Below are 23,687 nucleotides of genomic sequence, written 5' to 3'. Positions count from 1 at the left end.
GATCAGCGCACAGAAACAGATCGCGAACATTCCGAGTTTTTGTTCCGTACACTGGCAAGAGTACACGACATAGGGCAAAGAAGATGATTCAGGAAATCTGCGCCAGAGAGGCTGCTTTATGGGGCAATCAATCGCTTAAGTGTTGCGGGTAAGAAAACTGAGAAAAGAAGATTCAGGGAAGTTTGCACTCACGCGCAAGACTTGAATGGCGAAGCTGTTGTTGGTGAGCATTGCGGGACACATAGTTCAGTTTCAGTGTCAGTTTTTATTTGCATAGTTGCGGAGCTAGTAATCGACGTCATGTGCATCGAAGAAGTCATCGTCTTCTTCACGGCGAGTGGTGGATGCAGAGTCATCCTCAGCATTGCAGACTTGCCCCGGCTGCACTGGCGAAACTTTCACTAATTCCCTTAGGGCTTGAACATAGCGAAGCTGCAGAATTTCTTTATACGGGAGCACTGCAGGACAGATCACCACGCATCTTTGCAAGTTTGAAATTGTTTACTGACGTGTTCTGTCTTTGCTTTTCACTATGCTAATAGTAGTGATCGGCTAATGCATCGTTATCGCCGCGTTCCTCCTGCCAAGCATTACATGGGCGGTAGCTCTTGACGACTGCGCTGGAGTTCCTTTTTTGTTATTTCTTTATTTTTTGCTAGAGCCACTGGGTGAGCCAGGGACTCGTCGGTCGCCGCGAGGCACGCTCACAAGCGCTCCGCATTTTAAATGCGAATGCATTTCTTAGTCGGGGGTTGTCGTGCGTTGGCCGGCGTGCGCCTAGCAACAGCTGTGGCGCGCCTAGCAACCGGAGCATGTGGTAGCTCGGACGGGAGTAGCGGAGGGCAAGGGGAGAGGAGGAGCGCGCTCGGCGTATGAGGGCGCTCGCATCGCGGAGCTCGGGCGGAGTAGCGGAGAGTGAGTGGAGAGGAGGAGCGTGCTCGGGCGTGTGAGGGCGCTCGCATCGCGGAGCTCGGCGGAGAGAGCTCGCGCGCGGGGCGGGCGTGTTTTGCGGGTCTCTCTCTCCTCTCCGCGTACCCTCTCTCCGCTCGCTGCGCTCGGAAAAATATATATAAATGTAGTGGAGCGCGCGCCTCTCTCCGTGACTGCTTGCCGCAGCGCACTCATCGGTGCACCCAATGCATTTGCATTTCCGCAGGATCCCCTTCGGGGAGGTGGGGGGAGTTTTTTTCTTGGTATTTTTTTTCTGCAACAGTCAACTTACGGCTAGTGCAAGAGCTCCGCTGTCAAAACATTTCTTTTGGCTCTGAATAGTCGCGTAAATGTGATCGACACTTCATTACTAATAGGCAGTATGTCACTGGTGATTTACCTTACCATTGGGGTATACATGTTATAGCGTACGAAGGGCTCAGTTAGTTTCGATTGAGCGACTCTCACGTAGGGCTTTGACGCAGCAAGTCGGTTGGGGTAATTAACAAGCTTTCGCATATAGAACGTATACTTACTTTATTAATCGTTTGAAGTCTGCCGCCAAATTTTATTATTTGATAGTTTTTAAACTGGGTGTTTCTTGTTCAGAACCCCAGCTATCATGTAACTATAACTAACAAAATATCAGCTACTTCTGTAACTGAAAAGAATAGTATGCGTGCTGCCGGTGATGGCGTATGCAGCGGAAACTTGGCGCCTTGCTAAAAAACTAGAAAGGCAGCGCTTGGACTTTCTTTCTGAAACTGGCCTAAATGGCATTCTGTAGTGCTTAAAGCCACTTGCCTCCGACACTTTTTTTTTCTTTCAATTACTTCCATGCCCAGGGGCAAAATGGCCCAATAAAAACAACAACTAGAAAGCAAACTTAGACCCGCACGGCGTGCCATGGAGCTAATAATAATACGAGTAACGCTTAGGGACAGGAAGCTAACATCGTGGATCAGAGAGCTAACTCGAGTGCAAAATATCAGAGTTGAAATGAAGAAAAAAACGGACTTGGGCTGGCCATGTAGTCACAACCGGTGGAATACCAGGTTAACAGAGTGGATACCGAGAGACCAGACTAGGAGGAGGGGAAGGGAATAACTCAACGAAGGTACGAAATAAGAAAATTAGGTCACAAGGAATGGACTCGAGCGGCGAAGGACAGAACAGGAAGGAGTTCTATGGGAGAGGCCTTCGTCCCGCCGTGGACCTAAATAGGCTGCTGATGATATTAATGACGATGGTGATGATGAAATCTTAACAGAGAAAAAAGCAATGTTCACGATGCTCTCATGCATGCCCGGGTCCTGGTGTGTAGTGCTTTGCAGCGCGGTTCCTTGCATGATGGCGGAACAGCTCGGACATGCTCAGTCTTTCTGCAGTACTTGTCGGAGATTTTAATACGTGGATTAAACCGTTATCATAGCATGCGCCATTATTCATGTTCTATTATGAGCTACATCACTGGTACCGTTCTAACGTAGCCCTGCTGCTCGCGGTAGGCTCGAGTAAACTCCTATTTGCTAATAACAGGAGGTACCTCTCAACGTTCTATAATTACGCATTTCCTTCACTAGCATTTCAGTCTCCTGTCTGTTAACTCCACTAAGGGGCGTAACCAGGGGGGGGGTAAGTGTCAGAACCCCCCCCTCCCCCCTGGTTTTTTCATCATCTTCTGATTTCTACCTTTGTTGTCCACGGGGTTCACACACCACGCCGGTATACCAATTCGTGTAAAAGAACAATAAAATTTGATCAGAAAATGAAAATGATGTTAGCGCGCATGCTCTCTTTCCTTTGAAGTTTTCTTTTGGCCGGTGCTGTATAGCACCCCCGAAAAATATTTCTGGCTATGTCGCTACCCTTTCAGTTTGAATCTCACACGACACTGTGTGATTTTCTGACTTCAGACGGTTCTGACTTACCAGAGCTACCCTTGCGATGTCACGATGTTCATGCAACTTCAATGCACCCGTATAGCTGTTCCTCCCACGCTTGAAACAATCTTCCGCCTATGCGATACCACCCAACCATACTCCGCGTTGCTGTCATGTTTGCTTGCGGGCGTTAGAACGTGTTCTCATTTACCGCTTGGTGAGGCCTAATGGCTGATATCTGGGTCCGGCTACAGTCGCCAATGCAAGAGCAGCATCTTCTACGAGAAGCCTGCATTTTTTAACCGCGATTGGGCAAACTTACAAGCGGGCGGATTGTGATTGTGCTCAGAAAACAAGTAGCTGCGACAAATTTTTCATCAAAAGCAACCTTTTTTTGCGTACCGTATAAGGTCTGGAATAGTTAAGCAAGAACTTGGTGTTGGTTTTGTTACGGGATGTTTCTCTTATTTTGTAACAAATAGACATCTATTTTTTTACATTTTACGCAGGAGTCTGCTTAAGCACAAGGATATCATCCTTGCTGGAAAAAAAGAGGCACGTGTGTTCCTTCCACTTTGTGGAAAAGCACATGAACTGAAGTGGTGAGTAGCACATGTTTTGCAACGCCTCATCAAAAGAGGGTTACGACCGTCCGCTTACATTTTTTATGCTGGCTATTCTTAACCGCGATTGAAAAGGGAACCTGTACCCGGGTAACTCTTTTGCCCGACTGTACTTTTATATCTCTTTTTTACTGTATCTAATCCTGGATCATTGACTGCTGTAACAGGCACCCTTTTAAGCGGATGCCCTTGACACGCGACATGCCTCTCACTCCTCCGTGCTCTCACTCTTTTGCTTACGTCCTTTTTTTGTTTATTTTTGTTGTCGCCGCTTGCGCTCATCTGTCCTTTGTCAGCCAATGCTCTCTCCTTTACACCCGTATTCTGCACAGTGCTTGGATTTTGTACGTTGACCTTGACTGAGGTTTCATTGCATGGGAGAAGGCTTCGCATTTTAACCTTCTTTCTCTTAAGAAAGGGGCTTTGATTCTCCTTGTGAACCATTTCTGGACTTCCAAAAGATCTCCGCAAGGATACGTAACTTTATTTAGAGAGACAGACAGACAGACAGACAGACAGACAGACAGACAGACAGACAGACAGACAGACAGACAGAGGAAGAGAGAGAGGAGAGGTGATCTTCGAAGTGTGCAGACGATTGCTCGGGAATGGTCTCCTTTATGGGTTGCACCAGCTGTTCAACATAAGGAAATGCTCACGGGATGTGAGTTCTGTGTGAACTGTGCTCCTAACAATTACACAAGAATTGGCAGCGCGTTATTTGGCGGTAAGGTTTCAACAATACTTCAATGTATCCCGGTTCTGTAAAGACAGGCTTGACTTTGTCTATTTTTTAATGATTTCAAGCTGAGAGGCGCCATCGTTGAGGATGATTCGTTGAGTGGCAGAATAAAAACAAACCAGTTTATTGCCTTACTACTAAAAGACAGCAATAATTCATATATAGCCGCGACGTGCATTCAAATTGTTAACCTAAATTGTTGATGCTAACAGTGTAGCTATTTGGGCAATGGTAAACTTTATAGGGACTCTGCAACACTTTCGATAGATGCCATCACTTTTCTTTCGCGGCTGGAACCACTGCGAAAGCTATATTTATCGCCAGGACGAAGTGGCCGCACCGAAGCACATCAATCTTCTGTTTCTGCTTCGATATATCGAGCGCGTTCATTGCTGCTACTGAAGAAAAGCCAGCAAATAGCTGATGCACGATTTTAATGACGTAACACTAGCGGTCGAAGAACGCCAAGACCAGGAAAGAGAGAACGATATTTTCAGTAAGTTTCTAAGTCATCTGATAGACATAGAGCAGTAATTTTTGCCGGAGGTAGTTTGCGACCCACAAGTGTAAGTACTGAATATGTTGGGTGGCTTCGTTCTGCAAGCATTTAAAGGAGTACTGACACGAAATTTCAAAGCTCGGATAGCTATGCAAAAAATGTAAAAAGCTGTTTTTGTATGCGGAGATACCGCCTCGAAAGTTTAAACCGTAACCGTTCAGTGGAACACATTTTAAATCAATTTTAATCCTTGCGCGCACGAGGAAGGTCATCCGCGCCATCGAGCAAGCTCATGACGTCATCGGCACTTCGACCCGAACGGCCGACGTCGGAGCTCTCGTGACGTGTAAAGGCGGCCGCGCGGCTGTTGGCCATTGTTTTCGCGCGCTTTTCCTCCTAATCCAACACGTCACAGTTTTTGGGACTGACGTCACGAGCTACTACGGCCGGTCGGGCCCGTCTGGTACGCGCGCGCGTGCCCAGATTGGTATCGCCTGTGCTGCGACCCGGACAGTGACGTCAAATGCGCCTTCCCGTCAGGGCGGCTGCCTCGGTGTTCGCTTCACCGAAATCGAAACTGAAACGAATAAGTGAAGCTGTCAGTAACTATTATTGCCGCGTTCGATAATTTAATCTGCCATTCTATGACTAGCGGTCTCGTGGGAACCTATAGCTGTTAAAAAACGTATCCGAATTTTTAAAGACGATAGTCTTTCTTGGGCTACTTAAACCCATAAATTTTGGTCTGTCAGTATGTCTGTATGTATGTCTGTCTGTCTGTCCGTCTGTCTGTCTGTGACTCGATTCAGCCACCCGGCCAAAGCAAAACAATGCCTGCGCAATAGTCTCATATAGTCACAACTAAATCTACCCGTCTTGGTCCGGTGTAATGTTCATACTTGTCAACATTGTTGAAGAAGAACAAGACATTACGCAAATATGAGACAACAAATCAATACAGAAGTGGTATTTGCAGTGTTCCTTTATAAAAATTCAAACATGCTTGACTTTTGCGAAATTAAATACTTCATCAACTGCAGAAAAAGAATTCACTCCGCCGTCGCCTGCTGTCGCCCGCGCCACTATGGCTTCTGGCGCCGTTTTAAGAAATCAACCGGCAACAGTTACGCAAGGTTCCACTAGATAGTTTCCACGTTCTGCTTGCAACCCACGTGGAGTAGGGAAACGCGGTTCTATAAACGTTGAAGTAGGGTGCCTCGATTAACGCGCGTCTTCGCCGACGGTAGCGTTCGCATCGAGACACGCGGTTTGGAACAGTGGAACGCGGGAAATTTAAAATGATTTAAGAAAACATTTGGCGTCTTTACCTTGGGAGGAGCGCGACGCAAGAGGAACAACATGAGAGGTGAGCGGTAAAGCGAAGGGAGTCATTTACTTCGCAAAAGCCGATAGACTATCGTCTTTCGACGTCATTTGCAACGAAAGGAGCAGATACGCGGCAATTTTTTCTTTTAATACTCCTTTAAGATTGCGAGAAAGTGAAGAAAGTTTTGCAAAGCCTCTTTAATTAGAGACTCTATTTCTCAAACGAGCAGGTTTCTTGACCTGGGCCACAGCGTAGTTGGCGTGGAGTGGGTGGAGGAGTGCGTCCGGGATTATTTCGTGGAGAACGACCTCCAGATGGAAGAGGACATATGTCCAGTCACCAAATGCAAGATCATACAGGTAAGAGTGGCTTAGATGTAGGAGTTTTTTGCCTTGTCGCCTAAGCAGAGAATTCCCTATCTCGCTCATGGTGGCTGTCAACAAATCTTTAGGCAAGTCGTCAGGCATTGTGAGGGTCGGTTGATGTAGCCTGCCCCAACCGTGCACAGTGTAGAATTGCTTCGGGTTGGGTGCGTTGGCTCATGCTGGCCGGAAATTTCAGCTTGAACTGAAAAATCATGGACCGGGGAAAAACAAAACATCGACACGGACAACATTGTTGCCCTTTTCTGTTTTCAGCCGTCCGGCGTTTTTTACGTTAAAGCCGACATTTCCATCCACAGTAAGGCCTGTAAGATCCCCACTCCCCATGTCCTTTCTATCTAGTGTAATTAGCTAGTGAGCATGAGTGTTTATCTGTGGTTGATCGTTTCAATTATTTTCTCAAATTTGTGTACCAAGAGATACAGGCTCACTCAAAGCTGAGTGATGCGTTTGGTTTCACATTCGCACGTGTACAGTTTTGGTCCTCTGTGTTTAACCATAAACTCTGATATCAATTTTCGGTAATCTTATCTCAACTATTAGAATTATATCCAATCGACATCTTTCTCCAATCAGTACTGAACTTGTGCTACAAATGTCATACATGATTGTATCGTGTGGTTTGAACTTCTCCCCCCCCCCAAACCCCTTTATCTTCCCACGCGAGAAAGGGCCCAAGCGGCGAGACAAGGACCCTTGCCTTTTCCCCCTATATCTGCCGATATCAATGAGGAAGGAGAATTTTCTCCTGGCGTTTTACGCTTGCCCAGTTAACAATTAGTGGAAATGACTATAACGCCAATTTTCTCCTTCTCCTTTACTCAGACTCCTGACCACCGACTGCGAATATTTATCTGCAACATCTTCGATTTTCGGAGGTAAGGAACTCCGTCTGGTAGACCAATGCCTGGTGTCGCGACTGTCTGCATAGTTATCGCTGCTCTCCGCATTGCGCAAAATTTCGGGCTGGAGTGAAGGGAGAAAATAAACTTTACTGCGAGCATCACAATGTGGGGTGGGCCCTCAGTCCAAGGCTTCATAGAAGAGAGAGAGGGAGAGCGAATGATCTTTAATGGTGCTTCTGATCGAGGTTAGCCTGGCAAAGGCACTTAACATGGTACAACTCCTGCGGCACCTCCTGCTGTTGAGACTCCTGCTGCAACGGACCTTTCAAAAAACCGAAGGTTGGAGTCAGAACCGAAGCTCTACAGCTTCTTCTCCCACAACGCACGTGTATTATGCGGGATTTTAGGAACCTTGGGAATTACCTAGCGCTCCCGTAATATGTGGTACGGGGGTGCCCGGGGCCGCGTAGAATTTGCAGACCGGGAAGTACTGCGTAGAATAAAGCAAGTGGAGTTTGGTCGGACGAGAAAATGTGTTTATTTCGAGGAGCCAGGGGCAGTGCTTTTGTCTTTTGGTAAAACATTTGTGGGCGGGAGGATGGGTCATTCTATGGCATTTATAATGCTCTGTGATTTTCTGGTGGAAGCTAAGGATACGTAGTCCCTAAACAATTCCATCGGGTCGCCTGGCGGGATAGATCTGGAAACATTTCGTTTGCGGTCGCGTTGCGGTCGAGTGGGCTCTTGTACAAACTTTTTTCGGGTGCCTCTTGCAGCAAGATTTCTAGAGCTATATTGCAAATTCTGCCAGAAAAAAAGTTTCAACAAGGCTCTTGCGAGTCCGTAATAACGGTATCCGAATTTGTCTGGTAGACGGACGCAGCGATGGCCGCTTCTTCGTCCTGTGTAGCGGTTGTAAAAGGAAGGTCGTACTTGTAATGCGCTTCACGGTTAGTGACTGCTCGCGGCCATGGCACCCCTTCTGGCATATTCGGGGGCGTCGGTCTCAACCGTGCGGTATGTGTCGTTTGTCGAGACTGCACGCTCTCGCCACTTTTTCCCCGAGTGGTGAGTAGGGCCTATCTCGAGAGGTATAGGGGCAACGTCAATGTTTATTCTTACGTGCGGATGTGCGTCTCGTAGTTGATGCGATGTTTCGTCGAGGGATGCCACGCACATTCTGGTGAGGAGACTCCTTGCGCAGGGAGTCGTGCCTATTCGCCGACGCTGCCTGGCGAGATGGGCCTCAACTAGCTCGGCGGCAGGGTTATGCAGGAAATTGTCAATCGAGGTATAAATGGGAGGCTTTGATCATGTTCGTAGGCTTTCCAGGTTATGGTACCGATACTGGCAAGTCGTTTCTGGTTACAATATGTTCGGGAATTGCGCAGCTAAAGAGGGATATGACAAAATGGAACAAGCCAAGTTTCTACATGATGCGTTTTATGTCTGGTACTTTGGTGTTAAGATCCCTATCTGTACAAAAGAAGAATTTCATCTTTTCATTTCTTTTTGATACCGCCTAATTCGTGTTTCATTATATAAACGTAGAACGGGACTGATATAAAAACTTTCAAAAAATGGTCCTGTAAGAAGCCGTACTTATGAATAGAGAAAAGAGAGTTTTATTACAACAGCGTGATTTTTGGGGGAAAGAAAAGTGCAACCTCGTAAGACCGCCATAGAACGGGAACGTTTAACTGCTACATTTTAAACCTGTTTGTTCCAGGTCATGTGTTCTTCACAAAGGACACCGAGACTTTTGAAGTCAGACACAATACTCACAGGAGACGATTAAAATCGAAGGCTACAATCCATGCTAGCTGTCACATCGCTCTAATGAAGTAGTTCAAGCCCTCGGATAACGCAATGATCTGAAAAGATACAAAAATCTGTTGAGCCTTGTATGTTATCTGATGGGCTAGAGGAGTAATTTTGGGCAGACGTATTTTGTCACCCCCTATTCTATGTACCGGATGTGTTTGTTGACTACATTCTGAAACCATGTGGGATTTCGAAAAAATTCCTGCAAGGTCCCTCCAAGGTTTAGCTCAAAATCACAATCCTTGCACAGAAAGAATAAAGTCCGTCAACGTCTTCGTAGCCTCTTGCTGGGGCCACGTATAAAGGTCACTGTCCTTTTCCTTCTTTCCACCAGAAGTGGAAAGTCTACTACATGTCTCTTGTAATTTAAGCTCGCTTTCGGCATTCATGTGAAGGCAGATGCACGCTATACAACTTGGCACTAACGGATGAATGGTTCGGGACATTTCCAGATACCCTTATTAGTAAAAAAGAACTCTGAACAAATGTTTGCTTCTTGTTCTCAATTAGGGAGTGCACCGGTCTCTTTGATATTGTCTGGGACAGATCTGGATTCACCGCCATGAAAGAGGACGATAGAGCCAAGTGAGTCACATTTGTTATCCGGAAGCGGGTTGATGTCATTATGCCTACATTAAAACCGTCAATGAGAATTACAACGGCGTAACTTTAGGAAACTATTTTGACAAACATTACTGTTGTGTCGGCCGGACGGGGCCGCTGTGCGCACGCACCACACCATCAAGCACAGATCACGAGAGGAACTCTGTTTTTGTTCATTTTATGACCGTTTAAAAGTATCCGCATGGAATGTTCCCTGATTGGCTGAAAACAGATGAGCAGATGTGACGCAGCACGAGCAAGGCGATATCATTGGTCAGTGACCTCGTAGGTGCAATTACGCCGTGACTGAAACGGACGCGAAATGCACATTTTTAAACGGAAACTCAGAATTTCGCCCCATAACTCCTTTACTGAAAGGTGGCTCTCTTATATATACACGTAACGGGCTTACACGTATACACGTAACGTCTATATACACGTAACGTCTACGGATCACAGTAATCAATTCGCGGCTCCTGGTGGTAGTGCATGACGCTACGATTATGTTTCTGATAGAAGACAGCTTCCCTTCGTTTTAGCTATTTGGTGCGTGGCTGGTGTGTAGCCCCGGCAAACCCTTTTTACATGAAATTTATATTACGTACTCTTGATGGTTAGTCATTATGTGCAGAATTCATTTGAACCACTCTATTCGGTATGCTACAGAGCACAATTTAAATCAATGGCGGTGTTCAGGTGATAGTGTAAGGCTATACTCCATCTGATAAATTTCTACAGAGAGCGCTTTTGCGCATTCTTTTTAACCAGTGCAGATGCTGTTTCACAAGACCTGTTTTCGCCCAGGTTACTTTAATTGGCACAAGATTAAAATTCCCATTACGCGGCAGTTCATCCGCGAAATAGAATGTCTGAATATCGGCATAGTGTTTTTTTTTCTTTCATGCCGACGAGAAAACATTGCTCTCGCATTCACGCGGCATTGTGATTGTTTGTGAAATGCCGCACTGGAAAAAGATAACCAGCCAGACCGAGATAACAGCATTGGCGCACTGGTCGGTGAGTTATTTATGAGGCCGTAAGGAACGGATGGTTTCCTAACCCAAAATCCTGAAGAGTTTCGAGCAACATTGTTGTACTGCATTGGCTTTATAAAGACGAAAGTTCGTTCGTTACGTTGACGAAGTTCCTCCTGCGTCCCTCTTTTTTTGTAATCTCTGAACCGGCATCCGCCTATATATGTAAGGCTTTTCAATTCGATCCGCGTGCTCGACTCCGGTGGATGAAAAAACCATCACTGACCACCTCGTCACGGTGTTGGTCATTACACTGTTTCAACGGCAAAGCTGTTTCGAAATCCGTTGATTCCGCCTTTCCATATATAAAGAGAAGAAATCACCGGCACCTGGAGGATTCCTACCTACGTCTGGTAGATCAACGAAATCGTCTTACCCACTCGGCTACAACCGTGAGTTACTACCCGAGAGTCAAACTGCTTACTCACTCAGCTACGACTGTGAGGAGAGGAATCACGCCACGTGCTCGACACAGAACACGTGATAGGGTACACGTTGCATCTCCTGGCGCATAGTTTAAGCTTACGCGTTCCGTTCGTTCGTTCTGCTTCTTCTATTTATATCTCCGTCGTTATAGAAACAAATATAGATTAACGGTCGTTGCTGCAGCAAAGAAGGAGCCCATCGGCTGCAATGATGGGCTTAAACTGTCGTGATGGTCGTGAAGGTTGCGCACAGCTTCGTTGCCTTCAAATCTTAGGCTATGTTTAGACTACCGACGCCAAAGCCATATCGTGATCTATCGACTTAAAAAAACGCGTGCCACGCAGTTTGGTTGGCTGAGACGTGAAATGGCGTCATTTTTTAAAGTTGTTATGACAGCTGCGGCATCAGTCTGAACCCGGCCTGACGAGTTAGTGTGACTTTCCGTCATTTTTTTAGGTACGCTTCTGTGCTCAAGTCCCTCCTGGCGCCTGGCTTTTCGTACGGCATGTGGACGGTTGTCTACGATGCTCCGTGGTACAAGGGTAAGTGCTTGCGCAAGCTTTCTGTTACTCCCTATACGAAGTTTAATTAAGCAAGCATGTGATGACACTCAGCTGAGGTATTTTACTGGGTTTACGTATATTTGGTTTGTTTCACAGTGTCAGCATTATGTCATCTGGGTATCTGGAATGGCTCTCAGCGACAGTAACTCAATGGGGAAGTAGGAAAGAGCCGACAGAATTCAGGAGACAGACAGTTGAGCCTCCCTTTCTCATCCTCGGCCACTGGGGCTCATGGGCCAGGTTTCCTTGACTCACAAAACACACCATGACCCATTTTAAATTTCCGTACATGATAACGGTCTCATTTGGTAGAACGTTTCTCTATTGTCATAGGTTTTAAACTGCTAAATTATATGCACAACCTCTGCTCTTGTCAGACGTTACACTCAGCAGGCATTGGATCGATAGGGGAAGCAGCTCAAAAAGTGCCTTTCTGTGAAAGCTTGCTTGATCTCCAAAAGACGCCTGCGATGTCAGAGCAGCCGTGGGTGATTATGACTCTTCTTTAAGTAGACTGGCAAAGTGAGCCGAGGAAGCCAGCACGCCTCCGTGTTGCTACGCCGCGCCAAACGTCATTGCGCTGCTTGGGACACACAATACAGCTTCATACTAATTTGCGCTAGAGGAAATTCTGGCGCTAGTGTCTTAGTCAGCCGCTCTTCAGCGAGCGAGCCGCCACATACCGCGAAGAACCGTTCCACGGTTACTTGGCGGCTTGTTAAGTTGCTTGTGGCTGCAAAAACCAAAAATGTCATTCTAAAATATTATATAATGTTATTTTATCAATACAAAAGTGGGGCTTCAAAACCATCATTTTTAACGCCCTTTTAAAGGCTTCATGCAAGAACGTACAAGAAATAAATGTAAGCCATGTGCCAAGCCAAACCAAGCAGTAGAGGAGCGCTTTTAGCTGCTATGGCCAACGCCCGGTATGGCACGCCACTGCATCAAACTCTATGAGACACCACAGACGAGCACACCGAGAGTCTCCCGGACGCGCGCACAACGTCAGCCCAGGCTGCTTCCAGCCGTTGTGAGCAACCTGGTAACGCCTTAACAAATATACCGTTTTCTAATGCAATTGTAAGCGACATTTAGCTGGTGGGAGCACACTATTTGCCCACCAGCCATCTTTACTCCCCACGGGAGATGGGGAATTCATCCCCCCCCAACGAGGGGAACACTGATGGTCTGTTTTACAGGTGTGACTGTGTTTAACCAAGACTGAAGAGTCTGAGTGTAGTTGGGGGGGGGGGCAGGAGCAGGGATCGCTAGACCTTTTCTCTGGAGGCATCTTCTTTGTCAATGATCGATAATTGGCATTTGAAATTTTAGATCACGTCGCAGTTTACTGAAATAATGTGTCGATGCGAGGTAGTTGGTACTTCGTCATGGGAACAGGTTAAGCGCCAGGCACAACTGGAGGAAGTAAAACAGACAGGAAAGGGGCGCACTAACAACTGAGCTTTATTCAATCCGAAAGCGATTATAAAGGCACGAAAAACACCATGTGACACTAGTTGCACCACGTGTGGAAATGATTACAGCTGCCGCACTCGCCTAACTAATCATCCAGATAATCCACCTCACTCGAAAGAAGGTCAACTGAAGGTTTGCTGACACATCGGTCCCCCATCTTTTTTTATAACGTAGGCCTCGAACACTTCCCGTTCTTCTTTTTTTGCGATATGAATGCAGCAGGCACTCGGGTCCTCTCAAACGCTGGTTTCCTGTCTGTTTTACTTCCTCCAGCTGTGCCTGGCGCTTACCCTGTTCGCAGTTTACCTGCGCGTTTTGTTTGCTTGCGGTGGAGGTGAAACGAAGCTTTAAAAAATCTTGTGCTGGCACAAATTCTGTTAAGGCAAATGGCCCAATAAACCAAATATAAACATCTTTGGAGTGACAGCTCCACTACTATAAGTACAAACACAGAAATGCATCGCTCCATCAATTTGACCGTCAAGCTGAGTCAAAATAGAACTTGGATGCAGCCAGTGCCTCTGGCGGCGGCGCAGTGAAAATGAACAGCGGCTCAACGTCAGCCTTCAGAGGCGCTGGCTGTATCCAAGTTTACTGTGCATTCGCGGAGACAGCGCCCGTCAGCGTCTGTGAGTGTTGTATCGGGTGCAGCTGTAGATGCACTAGCCGCTGCCACAAAAGTGGCTCTCTGGCAGGCACTTCACCAAAAGCACAGGTGGAGGAAGGTGGAAAAGCGATGAGTTCTCGACAAACGCGTTTTACCTCGTTTAACCACCGCTTTTTTTTCGTTTCCTGTATGTTGACCACGGCGCTTAGCCTGGCGATGTAACTTATACCGTGTTAGAAGAAAAGGGAAACTATACAGGCCTAGAGCATGCGCTTCCTCAGTTTTCGTCAATGAAAACAGCGAGAAGAAACGGGAGGGTGTTCGAGGTGTTTCAATATTAAATAAAAATTTTTTAAAGCTTTTCTTGTGTAAACCTCTCGCTTTCGCGCTTGAACTTTGCACAAGAGTCCGAGTTTATCGTCCCCTTTAGCGCGGACATTGCGGACACTAAATGGTTATTTATAAATCAAACAAGACCATTTCTGTGTGTAGGAACAGTGGCATTCACCGGGAGTGATTCAACAGCCCCAGAAAAGAAGACACGCCCTTTGTGGCTGAGTAGTTTTCGCTTTGCATAATGGCACAGAACTAGAAGGCAGGGGACAGTGCCATAGTTTCGGGGTACCGTGGGTACATTCCACGGCCACAATATTCCAGTGATTGCTAGAAGGTTTTCATGGAACGTAGCCCTAGAGGTCGATGCCATTACGGTCATAAAGATGAACTGCGCATGACGAAGGCTTGAGATGGTAGGCCGGCTGGGTATCCTGCGTATTGCAGTGTTGACAGTCAATTCGGGAACGAATTTCTTTACGCAGGCAAGAGTCCATTTCTTGCCAGCAGTACGGTGGAAACAGCCGCGTGTACTGTTTATGGGCTCACGCGTGAGAAATTCGGTGTCACCAGTGTAATGAGGGCATATATATGTTCGTATAATATAATACCCGTATAATAACGAGGAGCCACTTCCGACCACTAGGCTTGTAATTGGTGTTATAGGGAAGGTCACCCCGTAATACGAAGTGGAAACCTTGGCCACTAAGGGCCCTAGGCGGAAAGCGGTGCTTGGATTGAACAGAAAGATCCCCGATGATGGTATAAATCCATGGGTCGTCTTACGGCAGGGAAGCTCGAATCCTGTTACCCTCAATGACGCCACCCATGAAAACCCACCATCCATAAATTTAACTTCTCCGCATGAAACAAGCGTGATCCGGCGTTTTTTAAGTGCATGGTGCAGGTAACCCATAATTTTAATGAGTGGGCATCCATCATAAATTAAATGATTCCACAAAGCTCGACCACCTCACCTTTAACTTCCCGGGTGTTGCGAATTTGTGGTATAAGTTACATTCACGCGCGTGTGTGTGTGTGCCGCCAAGCGTCTGTGTAGCTAAGGCGAAGCCACTAAGTCACATGTCACTGGTTAAGTCGGGCTCCACGAGATGGCGGCACTTGTCCATGCTCGCGACCGATACAGCACATCACAGCACACAACACCAAGAGCTCTTTGATGTTTTATACTGTACCCCACTGAACGCAAAGTGATACTTTGACGCTAAATACTGTTTCCTGCAGCACCCTACGATCCACCTATCACCAGACATAGTCGAAGTCGTCGTACGTCTAGGTAAAACGCTGAAAATTTTGGAGCCTACGTACGCGTGAAATGCGTCGTCATGGGCCAAGTCGCACGCATATGCTAGTGAAAGCCGATAACCTTTTAAATGCAGAGCATTTGTATAACTCACGATGTCACCCGTGCGTCGGCGTCCGCAGCAGCCAGCCTCCCCCTACACTATAAAAAGAAATAACAGTTACCGGCGCCTGGTTTCGATCCCACGACCCTGCGGGCGGAACGCAAGGTACATGGTGCTCTACCCACTGCGCCACAAAACCGACACAGATTCAAAGGCTACGAACGCGCCTTATATCCTTGACTCATTCAAACTACGTCAAGAAGCTGCTGAAACAGCGCATTCACTACCTGTGGGCGGGACGCGAGGTACATGGTGCTCTTCCCACTGCGCCACAAAACCGACACAGAATGAAAGGCTACGAACGCGCCTTATATCCTTGACTCATTCAAACTACGTCGTCAGCGGCGTGCGTTGGCGACTCAGCGGCGTGCTAGTGGCGTGATAGCTGCGTGGTGCACACGTGATAGCACCAACCCCCCAAACACTAAACGTTAACGCAATACACCCACCCCCTATGCGACGCATTTATTCGAGTCCCCCTCGCGGGGAGATGGGGCCATTTTTTTGAAGGTCTGTCGCCTGTTCAAGGAAAACGTAAATATTTTTGCCCGAAATTATGCCGCGCGGAAGTCCAACTCAAGCGATTTGTTCGAACGGCGCTTGCGATTCGCCTGCGCGTACGCTACTCATGAGTGCCAGTCTCACTATATAAGGTTACAAAGTATCGGCACTCTTTCCGTTCCGATCCGATCCGATCCGTCCCGTTCCGATCGGCACTCTAATGTTCCGTGCGCCGCCGTGATCATTGGTTAGTTTCCATCACGTGACATTTGTTGACACTGCGACAGTTTATGCGCATCGCCATTTTGTTGTTTATGCGTTTTCTGTGGGTCAACTGTGATAGTCTCACGTTGTCCTCCCTGCGCTGCGGCTGCGCGCGACTGACGTCGTTGCGAACGCGAATCAAAGATAACGCGCTTCGCAGCACTACATCGGCAGAAGTGAGTCCGTAAATGCCGTGTTTCTGCGACTTCGGCAGTGTTGTTTACAAATGACCTCGTGAAAGGTAGCATTGAGGCCGCAGAAGCGGCAATCTGGCAACACTGATGAGCACCAAAATGTCTGCCGTTGCTGAATTGCGTGCCGCAGTGACGGTACTCTGTATCTTATCTAGCGATTCTAGAGTGCCAGTACGGCACAGCTCGGGAGACGGCCTCGCACGCACCAGCTGCAACACCACCATAGTATCTAAATCGGCGTACGCGCGAAACGTTTCTTCAAAACCATTATTTTAAATGCAGAGCATTTCTTAGCTTCGCCTCTTCCTGCGTCGGACGGCGCCCACAGCTCCGCGTCCGCAGCAGGTGCACCTCTCCTCCTTCCCTCCTCTCTCTCAACAGCAGCTGGCGCGCGCATGCGTCGTAGTCAGCCCGTTCGCTCAGTCGTGGTCTCGGCGTAACAGGTGCGTGATAGCAGCGTGGTGGGGCGTGGAAGGGCGCGCGCTGCTTGCGCATGCGCGCTCTCCCCCCCGTACTGCTCTCCCTCTACTGCGCGCGCTGCAAATATAAAGCGGCTAGCGATCGCTCGTGCTTCAGTCACTGCGTTGCTCCTTCTTTCCTTGGTTGACGCTCGCTCCCAAGTTTACTCGTGTCTGCTACTCCAGCATCACGGAAGAAGCGATGGAAGCAACACTGCCTTCAACCAGTACTGAGGCCCCAATGCTCTGCATTTACTCGTGTTCCCCTCGCGGGAAGGCGCAGGACTTTTTTTGTTTGTCTACTCACCCATGCATTAGATGGCACTTCTGTCGACAGCCGTGGTAGCGGGCAACTGCAGCTTTAGCCTCGTACGCTCCGTGTCGCGTTCGATCGCCGCCGCGGTTTCATTCTCCTGTGATGCGAAGTTCACGAGGGGAGGGAGAGCGCCACCCCTTCATGCGAGATCTATTGACGCCACTGCCGAGAATCGGCTTGAAGCGTGGCAGACGATGCACGGTGGTGTTTTTTTTCTGCGAGATACGGGCGTTATGCCCATGCGCAGGCACCACCGGCACAGACAGGGCGGTTTCCAATCTTATCGGTCTTTTTGCTATGAGGATTAGATCAGGCCACGTGATCCGCACCAAGCTACGATCGCCGGGTTGTGGCACTTCGTTTGTGAGACAGCCATGGCCGGACATTACTAACCTCCTCTAACCCTGCGGCCTCGAGCCACCCCAAATAAAAATATGTGTCATCTGTCTGTCAGTGAATACCAGATATGGAATCACGAAGAACGCGTCAGAACCTGGTGTGATTTCAAGTCGATGTTCACTGTGGTTTTGGTTTGGTGGGCATCGACGACGCGCGTTCTAGATGCTCGTTTGAAAACTCAGACACGTGATCATGGTCATTACCCTGGGCTTCACTCGCAAAGTGGGTCGTTTCGTCATTCATTGCGCACAAACGAAGCCTTCAAGCCTCACGTTCGCGGCCGACCAACTCCAACTTAGGACAAGAATGAAAGGTATGTGTAGAGGGAGCGCGTCAACTCTAGTTAGGGCCATTTGCTAGACGTCATTAATCGCCACTGCCTCAGTACTGTATTCGCCACTGCAGAATACAATCAGAGAACTGGTTACCGACGCCATACCTTGTCTTAACCAAGAACCCACTGCGGTAGCACTTCTGACGGCTCTCCACTCCGAACAATTTTAAGGTGTTTTACTTACAGGATAGGTAGGTCTGCGGGTCAAGGGTAGAAACGTAAGCCGTGGACAATGCTAACCAGCCAGAGTACTCGTGCTTGCGATCTCATGCGCAGGCGATGATAGCAGTGGGACAGCGTAACATACCGACGGCCACTGCACTTCCATAAGTGGATGCCACCTTTTGTTGCTTGTACCAACAACATATGAAACAACTTTATATCCTGCATCCGAGTCCGGCGGTGTTAAGTCCTTCTGCAATACACGTTGGTTAGACGGCCACACCTGATCGCGTCTTAAAGCGAAGCTTTCGATGCCTGCGTTCAATGTCTGCCAAAACGCGCTACAAAAAGGCAACTTTACATCATGAGTTTCACAAAAAGAGGATGATGATAAGCGAAGCCACATCAAGCGCAACAAGAAACAAAGTTCAGGTAACATCTGCGTTTGGGTGTTAAAATGTAAGACGCGCTAGCTTTACTTCCACTCCGAGGGAGTGTTTTGGAAAGCAGTTTCTGTGTTTGCTATCGGTTCGTCGAAGGTCAGCTAAGAGGGAAACACTAACAGCGAGGGTTTTTAATCGCCGTGGCCCGGGATAGACAAAGGCCCTCTGCGCTTTTTGGCTTGAGATGTGATCGTCGAAGGTTGCGGCTGCGGGGGGTTGGTAAGTTTTAGCGAGAGGGTGTCAATGTCAGCGTCTCGAAGTGTTTATGATCTGATGTGTATGCCGGACTGAACGTTTTCGCTTTTTGCGAAGAGAGAGAGAGAGAAAGAGAGAGAGAGAGATGATCTCTGCTACAGAAGAAATAGTTGGAGTCTTGGAAAAGGGGGAAAAGCGATGGTAGGAAGCTTAACGGTGGAACATGAAGTCTTGGACACCCTATGCAGCGTTTCCTTTCCTTGCCCTCTCATCAGTTCGCGCTGATTTGGAGGTGACGAATTGGTAAAAGCTGCCTCCCTGTCTTGATAGAAGTTGAATATGTGATGTTTGAGTTATTCTCCCTTGAGCATGCCCTTGCGCGTGGCACAGTTGAGTGGAATAGGGTGGTTGTTTCCCCGAGTTTAGCAGAGATTTAAGTTAATACATAAGCCCTCTGTCATTTATCAAAAGGAGCTTGCAGGGGAGAGACAACCACGGGAATATTGAAAAGTGATTTGAAAATTCATGTGATTGAAAACCTCTATACTAAGTTTTTGTACCCGATCCCTTTATCGCGTCCTCAGCTGTACCCTATAGCGTTTGCGGGGGAGAGGGGGGAACTCTGGGGGAAAAGGGACGACTTAACTAGCACTTGATAAACGTGGCTGGAGATCTTTGCGAGAGGCTTGGTCCTGTAGTGGGCACAACCAGGATGACAATGATGATAATGGCTGGGTTTTAGCTTACTTCGTTTCTACTCGTAATCAATGTCGTCCTCGATTTGTGAGGAGCTGGCGATAATCCCTTGCCCCTGTTTTAGTTTGGCGACCTAATGTTGGTGCCGCATCACTGGGGTAGGAAACACGCCGAGGTGGCTCAGTGGTTAAGACATCGCGCTACGCAGTCCGAGGAAGCGGGTTCGATTTCCGGCCACGGCAGCAGTTTTTATGATGGACGCAGAAAACTAACTTCCGTTTGTCGAGATTTCGTCGCATTTTAAAGATCTTCAGGTAGTCGAAGTTATTCCGTAGCCTTCCATTGCGCAGTGCGTCGTAACCCAGGGGTAGCTGGACACGTGAATTACAGATAATTTGCATTTTTTATGTTCTGGTGAAAAGACACTTTGCTGTGATAGCGTCAGTTGCAGGCACGGCTAACGAACTTGTTTGTAGAGTGGGCTATCACCGACTGGGCGGTGGACGAAATTCACTGCGCATGCGCGCCACCTGCTGAATGTGCTTGTCCTTTCTTTCTTCTCCTCCGTAGTATCATTGTCCTCCTTTCCACAGCTCAGTTGCCCCTGCGCCATTATACAATTCAGACCGACCCTGGAATCTTGCTGCCTCAGTCGTAGCTTCCGGGTGGCAGCGGTGACATATTTCCGTGGACGCTTGATGAGCACGGCTGATAGCGGATGGCTAGCAGACACGGGGAAAACGAAAAATGAGCCTAATAACGCTATCGCGTTCAAGTGCTTCCAGAGGTCCAGATCGAACCCGGTACCCTCGTGTTGTGAAGCGTCGGCCTAACCGATTTCGCTATTCCGACATGCTCGATGCAGTGTAGCTTCGCGTTTTAACCATCTTTCTGTTGAGAAAGGGACTTAGATTTTTGTTTGGTTGATTCATGACACGCACACAGTTTGTGTGCGCGCGCGTACGTGTGTGCGTGCGTGTGCGTGTATGTGTGTTTGTGTGTGTGCGTGTGCGTGTGCGTGTACGAGTATGTGTGTGTGTGTGTGCGTGTGTGTGGGAGAAGAGAGAGGCAGGGAGAAAGAGAGGGAGGGAGGGAGAGGTGACTTTTTCACGTTTCTTATATCAGGAGTTAAAACACGTGGTCGAAAGCCCGCTTCGCTCGCTTCCTTTTCTTCACTTGTCGCCGCTGTTTGTTCGCGCTTTCCACCACCCCAATGTATTACCAACTCGCCCAAATTTCCGCTGATGAAACATGTGATCAGGACAAGGATTGACCACTCAATATCCCTTTTCCAGGTCCCCCACGGAGTGCAGATGAAGCCACGCTGCGTGAATACTTTGGTAAGTAAAACGTGCAGCTTTGCGCTGGCCCGGCGCATTCATAATTCCCCCCAAACTAGCTACACCATTCCTCTGAACAACATCGAGGTCTGCTTACCGCAAGCCATCTATCCTGATGCAGCCGGAGTCAGAAACCATTTCTAAGTAACCGGAGCGAGAAAAATTCCTGGAGCCTAATGGCCAACACGAGCTCTGTTTGATGTTCCGATGCGTGTCCGCATTTGGAACGTTTAGAAATTAATAAAACTTTCCCCAGGGTTGCTCCGACGACGTGAAGCATTCATCTGAAAATATCCACCGTGAGCCAGTGTTGGTCTCGTTTGCCAAAATATGATTTCTCGATATGATTTGACTGTATGAGACTATACCATTTATACAGTTTGACTCACGAACGTCAACTAACGTACCGCTGCCCATGGATCAAAGGAATGGGAGCTAAATAAGGCACTGTGCAATGGACCACGTCACAATGGTAGTGGCTATGATGACACAAAGGGAGCGGGGCACGCCATTTTGCATAGTGCAGCATCCAACGTGAAGGCTAGAATAAATCAACGCACGCAAAACCAGTAGGCGCAATCTATGGCGGTATGTTATCTTGCCGTCTTAACGCATCGTTTTTAAAGCGACAGCTTTTTATGCCTCAATTGCACCGCAGATCGTGACAAAAACACGTGCTGCAGGGAAGCCAACTTCTCCCAATGTGCTTCCGCAAATTTAAGGACGCATGATGTGGATAACGCAGACGATTATGACAGAAGAACAAAAAGGCTTCCCGTGGTCGGAATCAAACGTGGTTCCCTCACGTTATGTAGGACACGTGTATCCTATTTACGTCATTCCGACACGGTGTAAAGCAGTTTAGATTCTGGAATTTGACTTTGTCTCAGGTGGAATGGGGGATAGCTTCGCGTTTTAACCGTCTTTCTCTTTGGAAAGGTGCTTTTCCACGCGCATTCCGTTTTATTCTTCATCACTACTCGCACAAGGGCCAAACGGTGAGGGGCCCTACGACGCAGAATCGTTTCTGCATTCGATGTAACGTCCGCAAGCCACCTGTGTCGCGTTATAATTTGCCGAGCCTCCGAATATGTTCAGCAGTGACCAAAAAGCCACAATGTGCAAGTGCAAAGTCGTCGATGGTGTATGTCTCGTGCGAACTGTAAGCACACATCTACTTATACTCTAAGCTACTGGAACATCCAAATAAATTGAATTGGAATCCAATCGGCCGCAAACGCACACTTACTTAATTGCCTGCAGAGAAAGCTTCGCGTTTCAAATATATCTGTCTCGTTAGATGGAAGGAGCTCTGATTCTTTTTAACCAATTGCGCAAAGTACTAGCAATTTGCTTTTCCAACAATCAACAGAATGCGTAATCTTAGTTAAAACGCTTCTACGATTGGTCATATATGCCATTTCGTTTAAATGCGCCACTGTTTCTTTAGAGTTTAACAAAGCCACCATGCATGAGCAGTGCTCCCACTGTAAATGAATGCGAGATTGTTCCGTCTGAATACATGTATCAACTAATGTTTTAGGGCGGTTAGTTAGAAACGAAATAGAAAAAGCATCAAAGCTTATGCGCAGTTATAATAACAAACTCTGGTCAGTTCAGCATGTTTACTAAGCCCTCTGTGGAGGAGCATCCCGTGTCGTTTCCACAAACAAGCAATGATTGATTGATTGAGTGATTGATTGATTGATTGATTGATTGATTGATTGATTGATTGATTGATTGATTGATTGTAGGGTTTAACGCGCCGACGCAACGCAGGTGATGAGGCGCGCCGTAGTGGAGCGCTCCGGATTAATTTTGACCACCTGGGGATGTTTATCGTGCGCCGAAATCTCGTACACGGCGTTTTTGCTTTTCGCCTCCCTCAGAAAAGCGGTCGCCGCGGCCGGAAATCGAACCCGTGACCTCGTGCTGGGCAGCACAACGGCTTAGCAACTCAGCCACCGATGCAACAAAATGAAATCGTCATTGCAGGTTGTCTCTTTCATTGTGGCAGTAGTAACAGATGCCTGAAGGCATGACGTATGCCTTAAAACCAAAACATTTTACTGTTGCAAAAAACGTTCATATGGTAGTCAAGTCACTTTGCAACCTGTGGTTATGAACACTAAGTTGCCTCTATTTATCCAAAATGGTTGTCCTGAAACAAAGTCTCCCGATGCCCGCAAATGCTAACATTATCATCACTGCAAGTCTGCAACTGTACACAAGTCTGCCGACCCGAAGCGCAGTTGACGCTACAAGCAACGCTTACTAATTAGGCTGTCCGAAAATAGAACTGGATAAAATTGGAAGAAGCGTCAGTGCCAGTGAAACGGGCAACATGATCAGGCAACTAGTTTTCTCACTGTGTCGGGGCGGGGAGGACGTTGTGAAAAAAGGAATCCTCTGGTTATCACGAATGCTAACATTAATGTCATCAAATTTAAATAGAATTCACAGTTCCCTCTGCAAATCCCATTCCTTTATATCCTGATTTTCCACAAAAATTGTCTCAATAAGTGTGCCGACCATCAAATCTATTGAGAAAACTTGTCGCGCTAATTCTAAATGCGGGAAGAAGAAAACGAAACTATTCAGATATACTTTCTGCGTTCTGCTCCTTACACAAAGCGTTGCTTTTTCTTCAGGGGATGTCGCGAGGGTTGCCAAGATTGACAGCTACGTTATTGAGAAGGCGGCCTTCCTGGACGGAGCCGGGCCAGTCTACTGCTACGTCTGGATTATGTCCGCATAACCGACTCAAGCTCTCTCGACATTTGCTCGAGGAGTGCTCAGCAGTGACTCCATGTGGACCTACCAAAATAAACAATAGAACGCAAAAGCTTTGCCCGTA

The 23,687-nt window shown here is 47.6% G+C and overlaps 1 protein-coding gene across 1 annotated transcript in view; it reads left to right on the top strand.

The window, feature by feature from the left end:
* Positions 1-23,687, top strand: part of LOC144157789 (thiopurine S-methyltransferase-like) — a 25,165-nt gene extending 1,478 nt beyond the window's left edge. Inside the window, exons 2-8 of the mRNA XM_077688548.1 lie at positions 3,323-3,415; positions 6,234-6,363; positions 7,213-7,265; positions 9,567-9,641; positions 11,576-11,661; positions 20,786-20,830; positions 23,482-23,687. Coding sequence (XP_077544674.1) covers positions 3,323-3,415; positions 6,234-6,363; positions 7,213-7,265; positions 9,567-9,641; positions 11,576-11,661; positions 20,786-20,830; positions 23,482-23,588 — 589 coding nt within the window. The 3' untranslated portion in view covers positions 23,589-23,687. The remainder of the gene's footprint in view (positions 1-3,322; positions 3,416-6,233; positions 6,364-7,212; positions 7,266-9,566; positions 9,642-11,575; positions 11,662-20,785; positions 20,831-23,481) is intronic.

The sequence above is a fragment of the Haemaphysalis longicornis genome, unplaced genomic scaffold (genome assembly GCF_048455015.1).
Source record: "Haemaphysalis longicornis isolate Haplotype H1 unplaced genomic scaffold, Haemaphysalis longicornis Haplotype H1 scaffold_10, whole genome shotgun sequence".
Classification (NCBI taxonomy): Eukaryota; Metazoa; Arthropoda; class Arachnida; order Ixodida; family Ixodidae; genus Haemaphysalis; species Haemaphysalis longicornis.
Note: the sequence above shows the minus strand (reverse complement) of the source record. Positions and strands in the feature narration are given on the sequence as shown.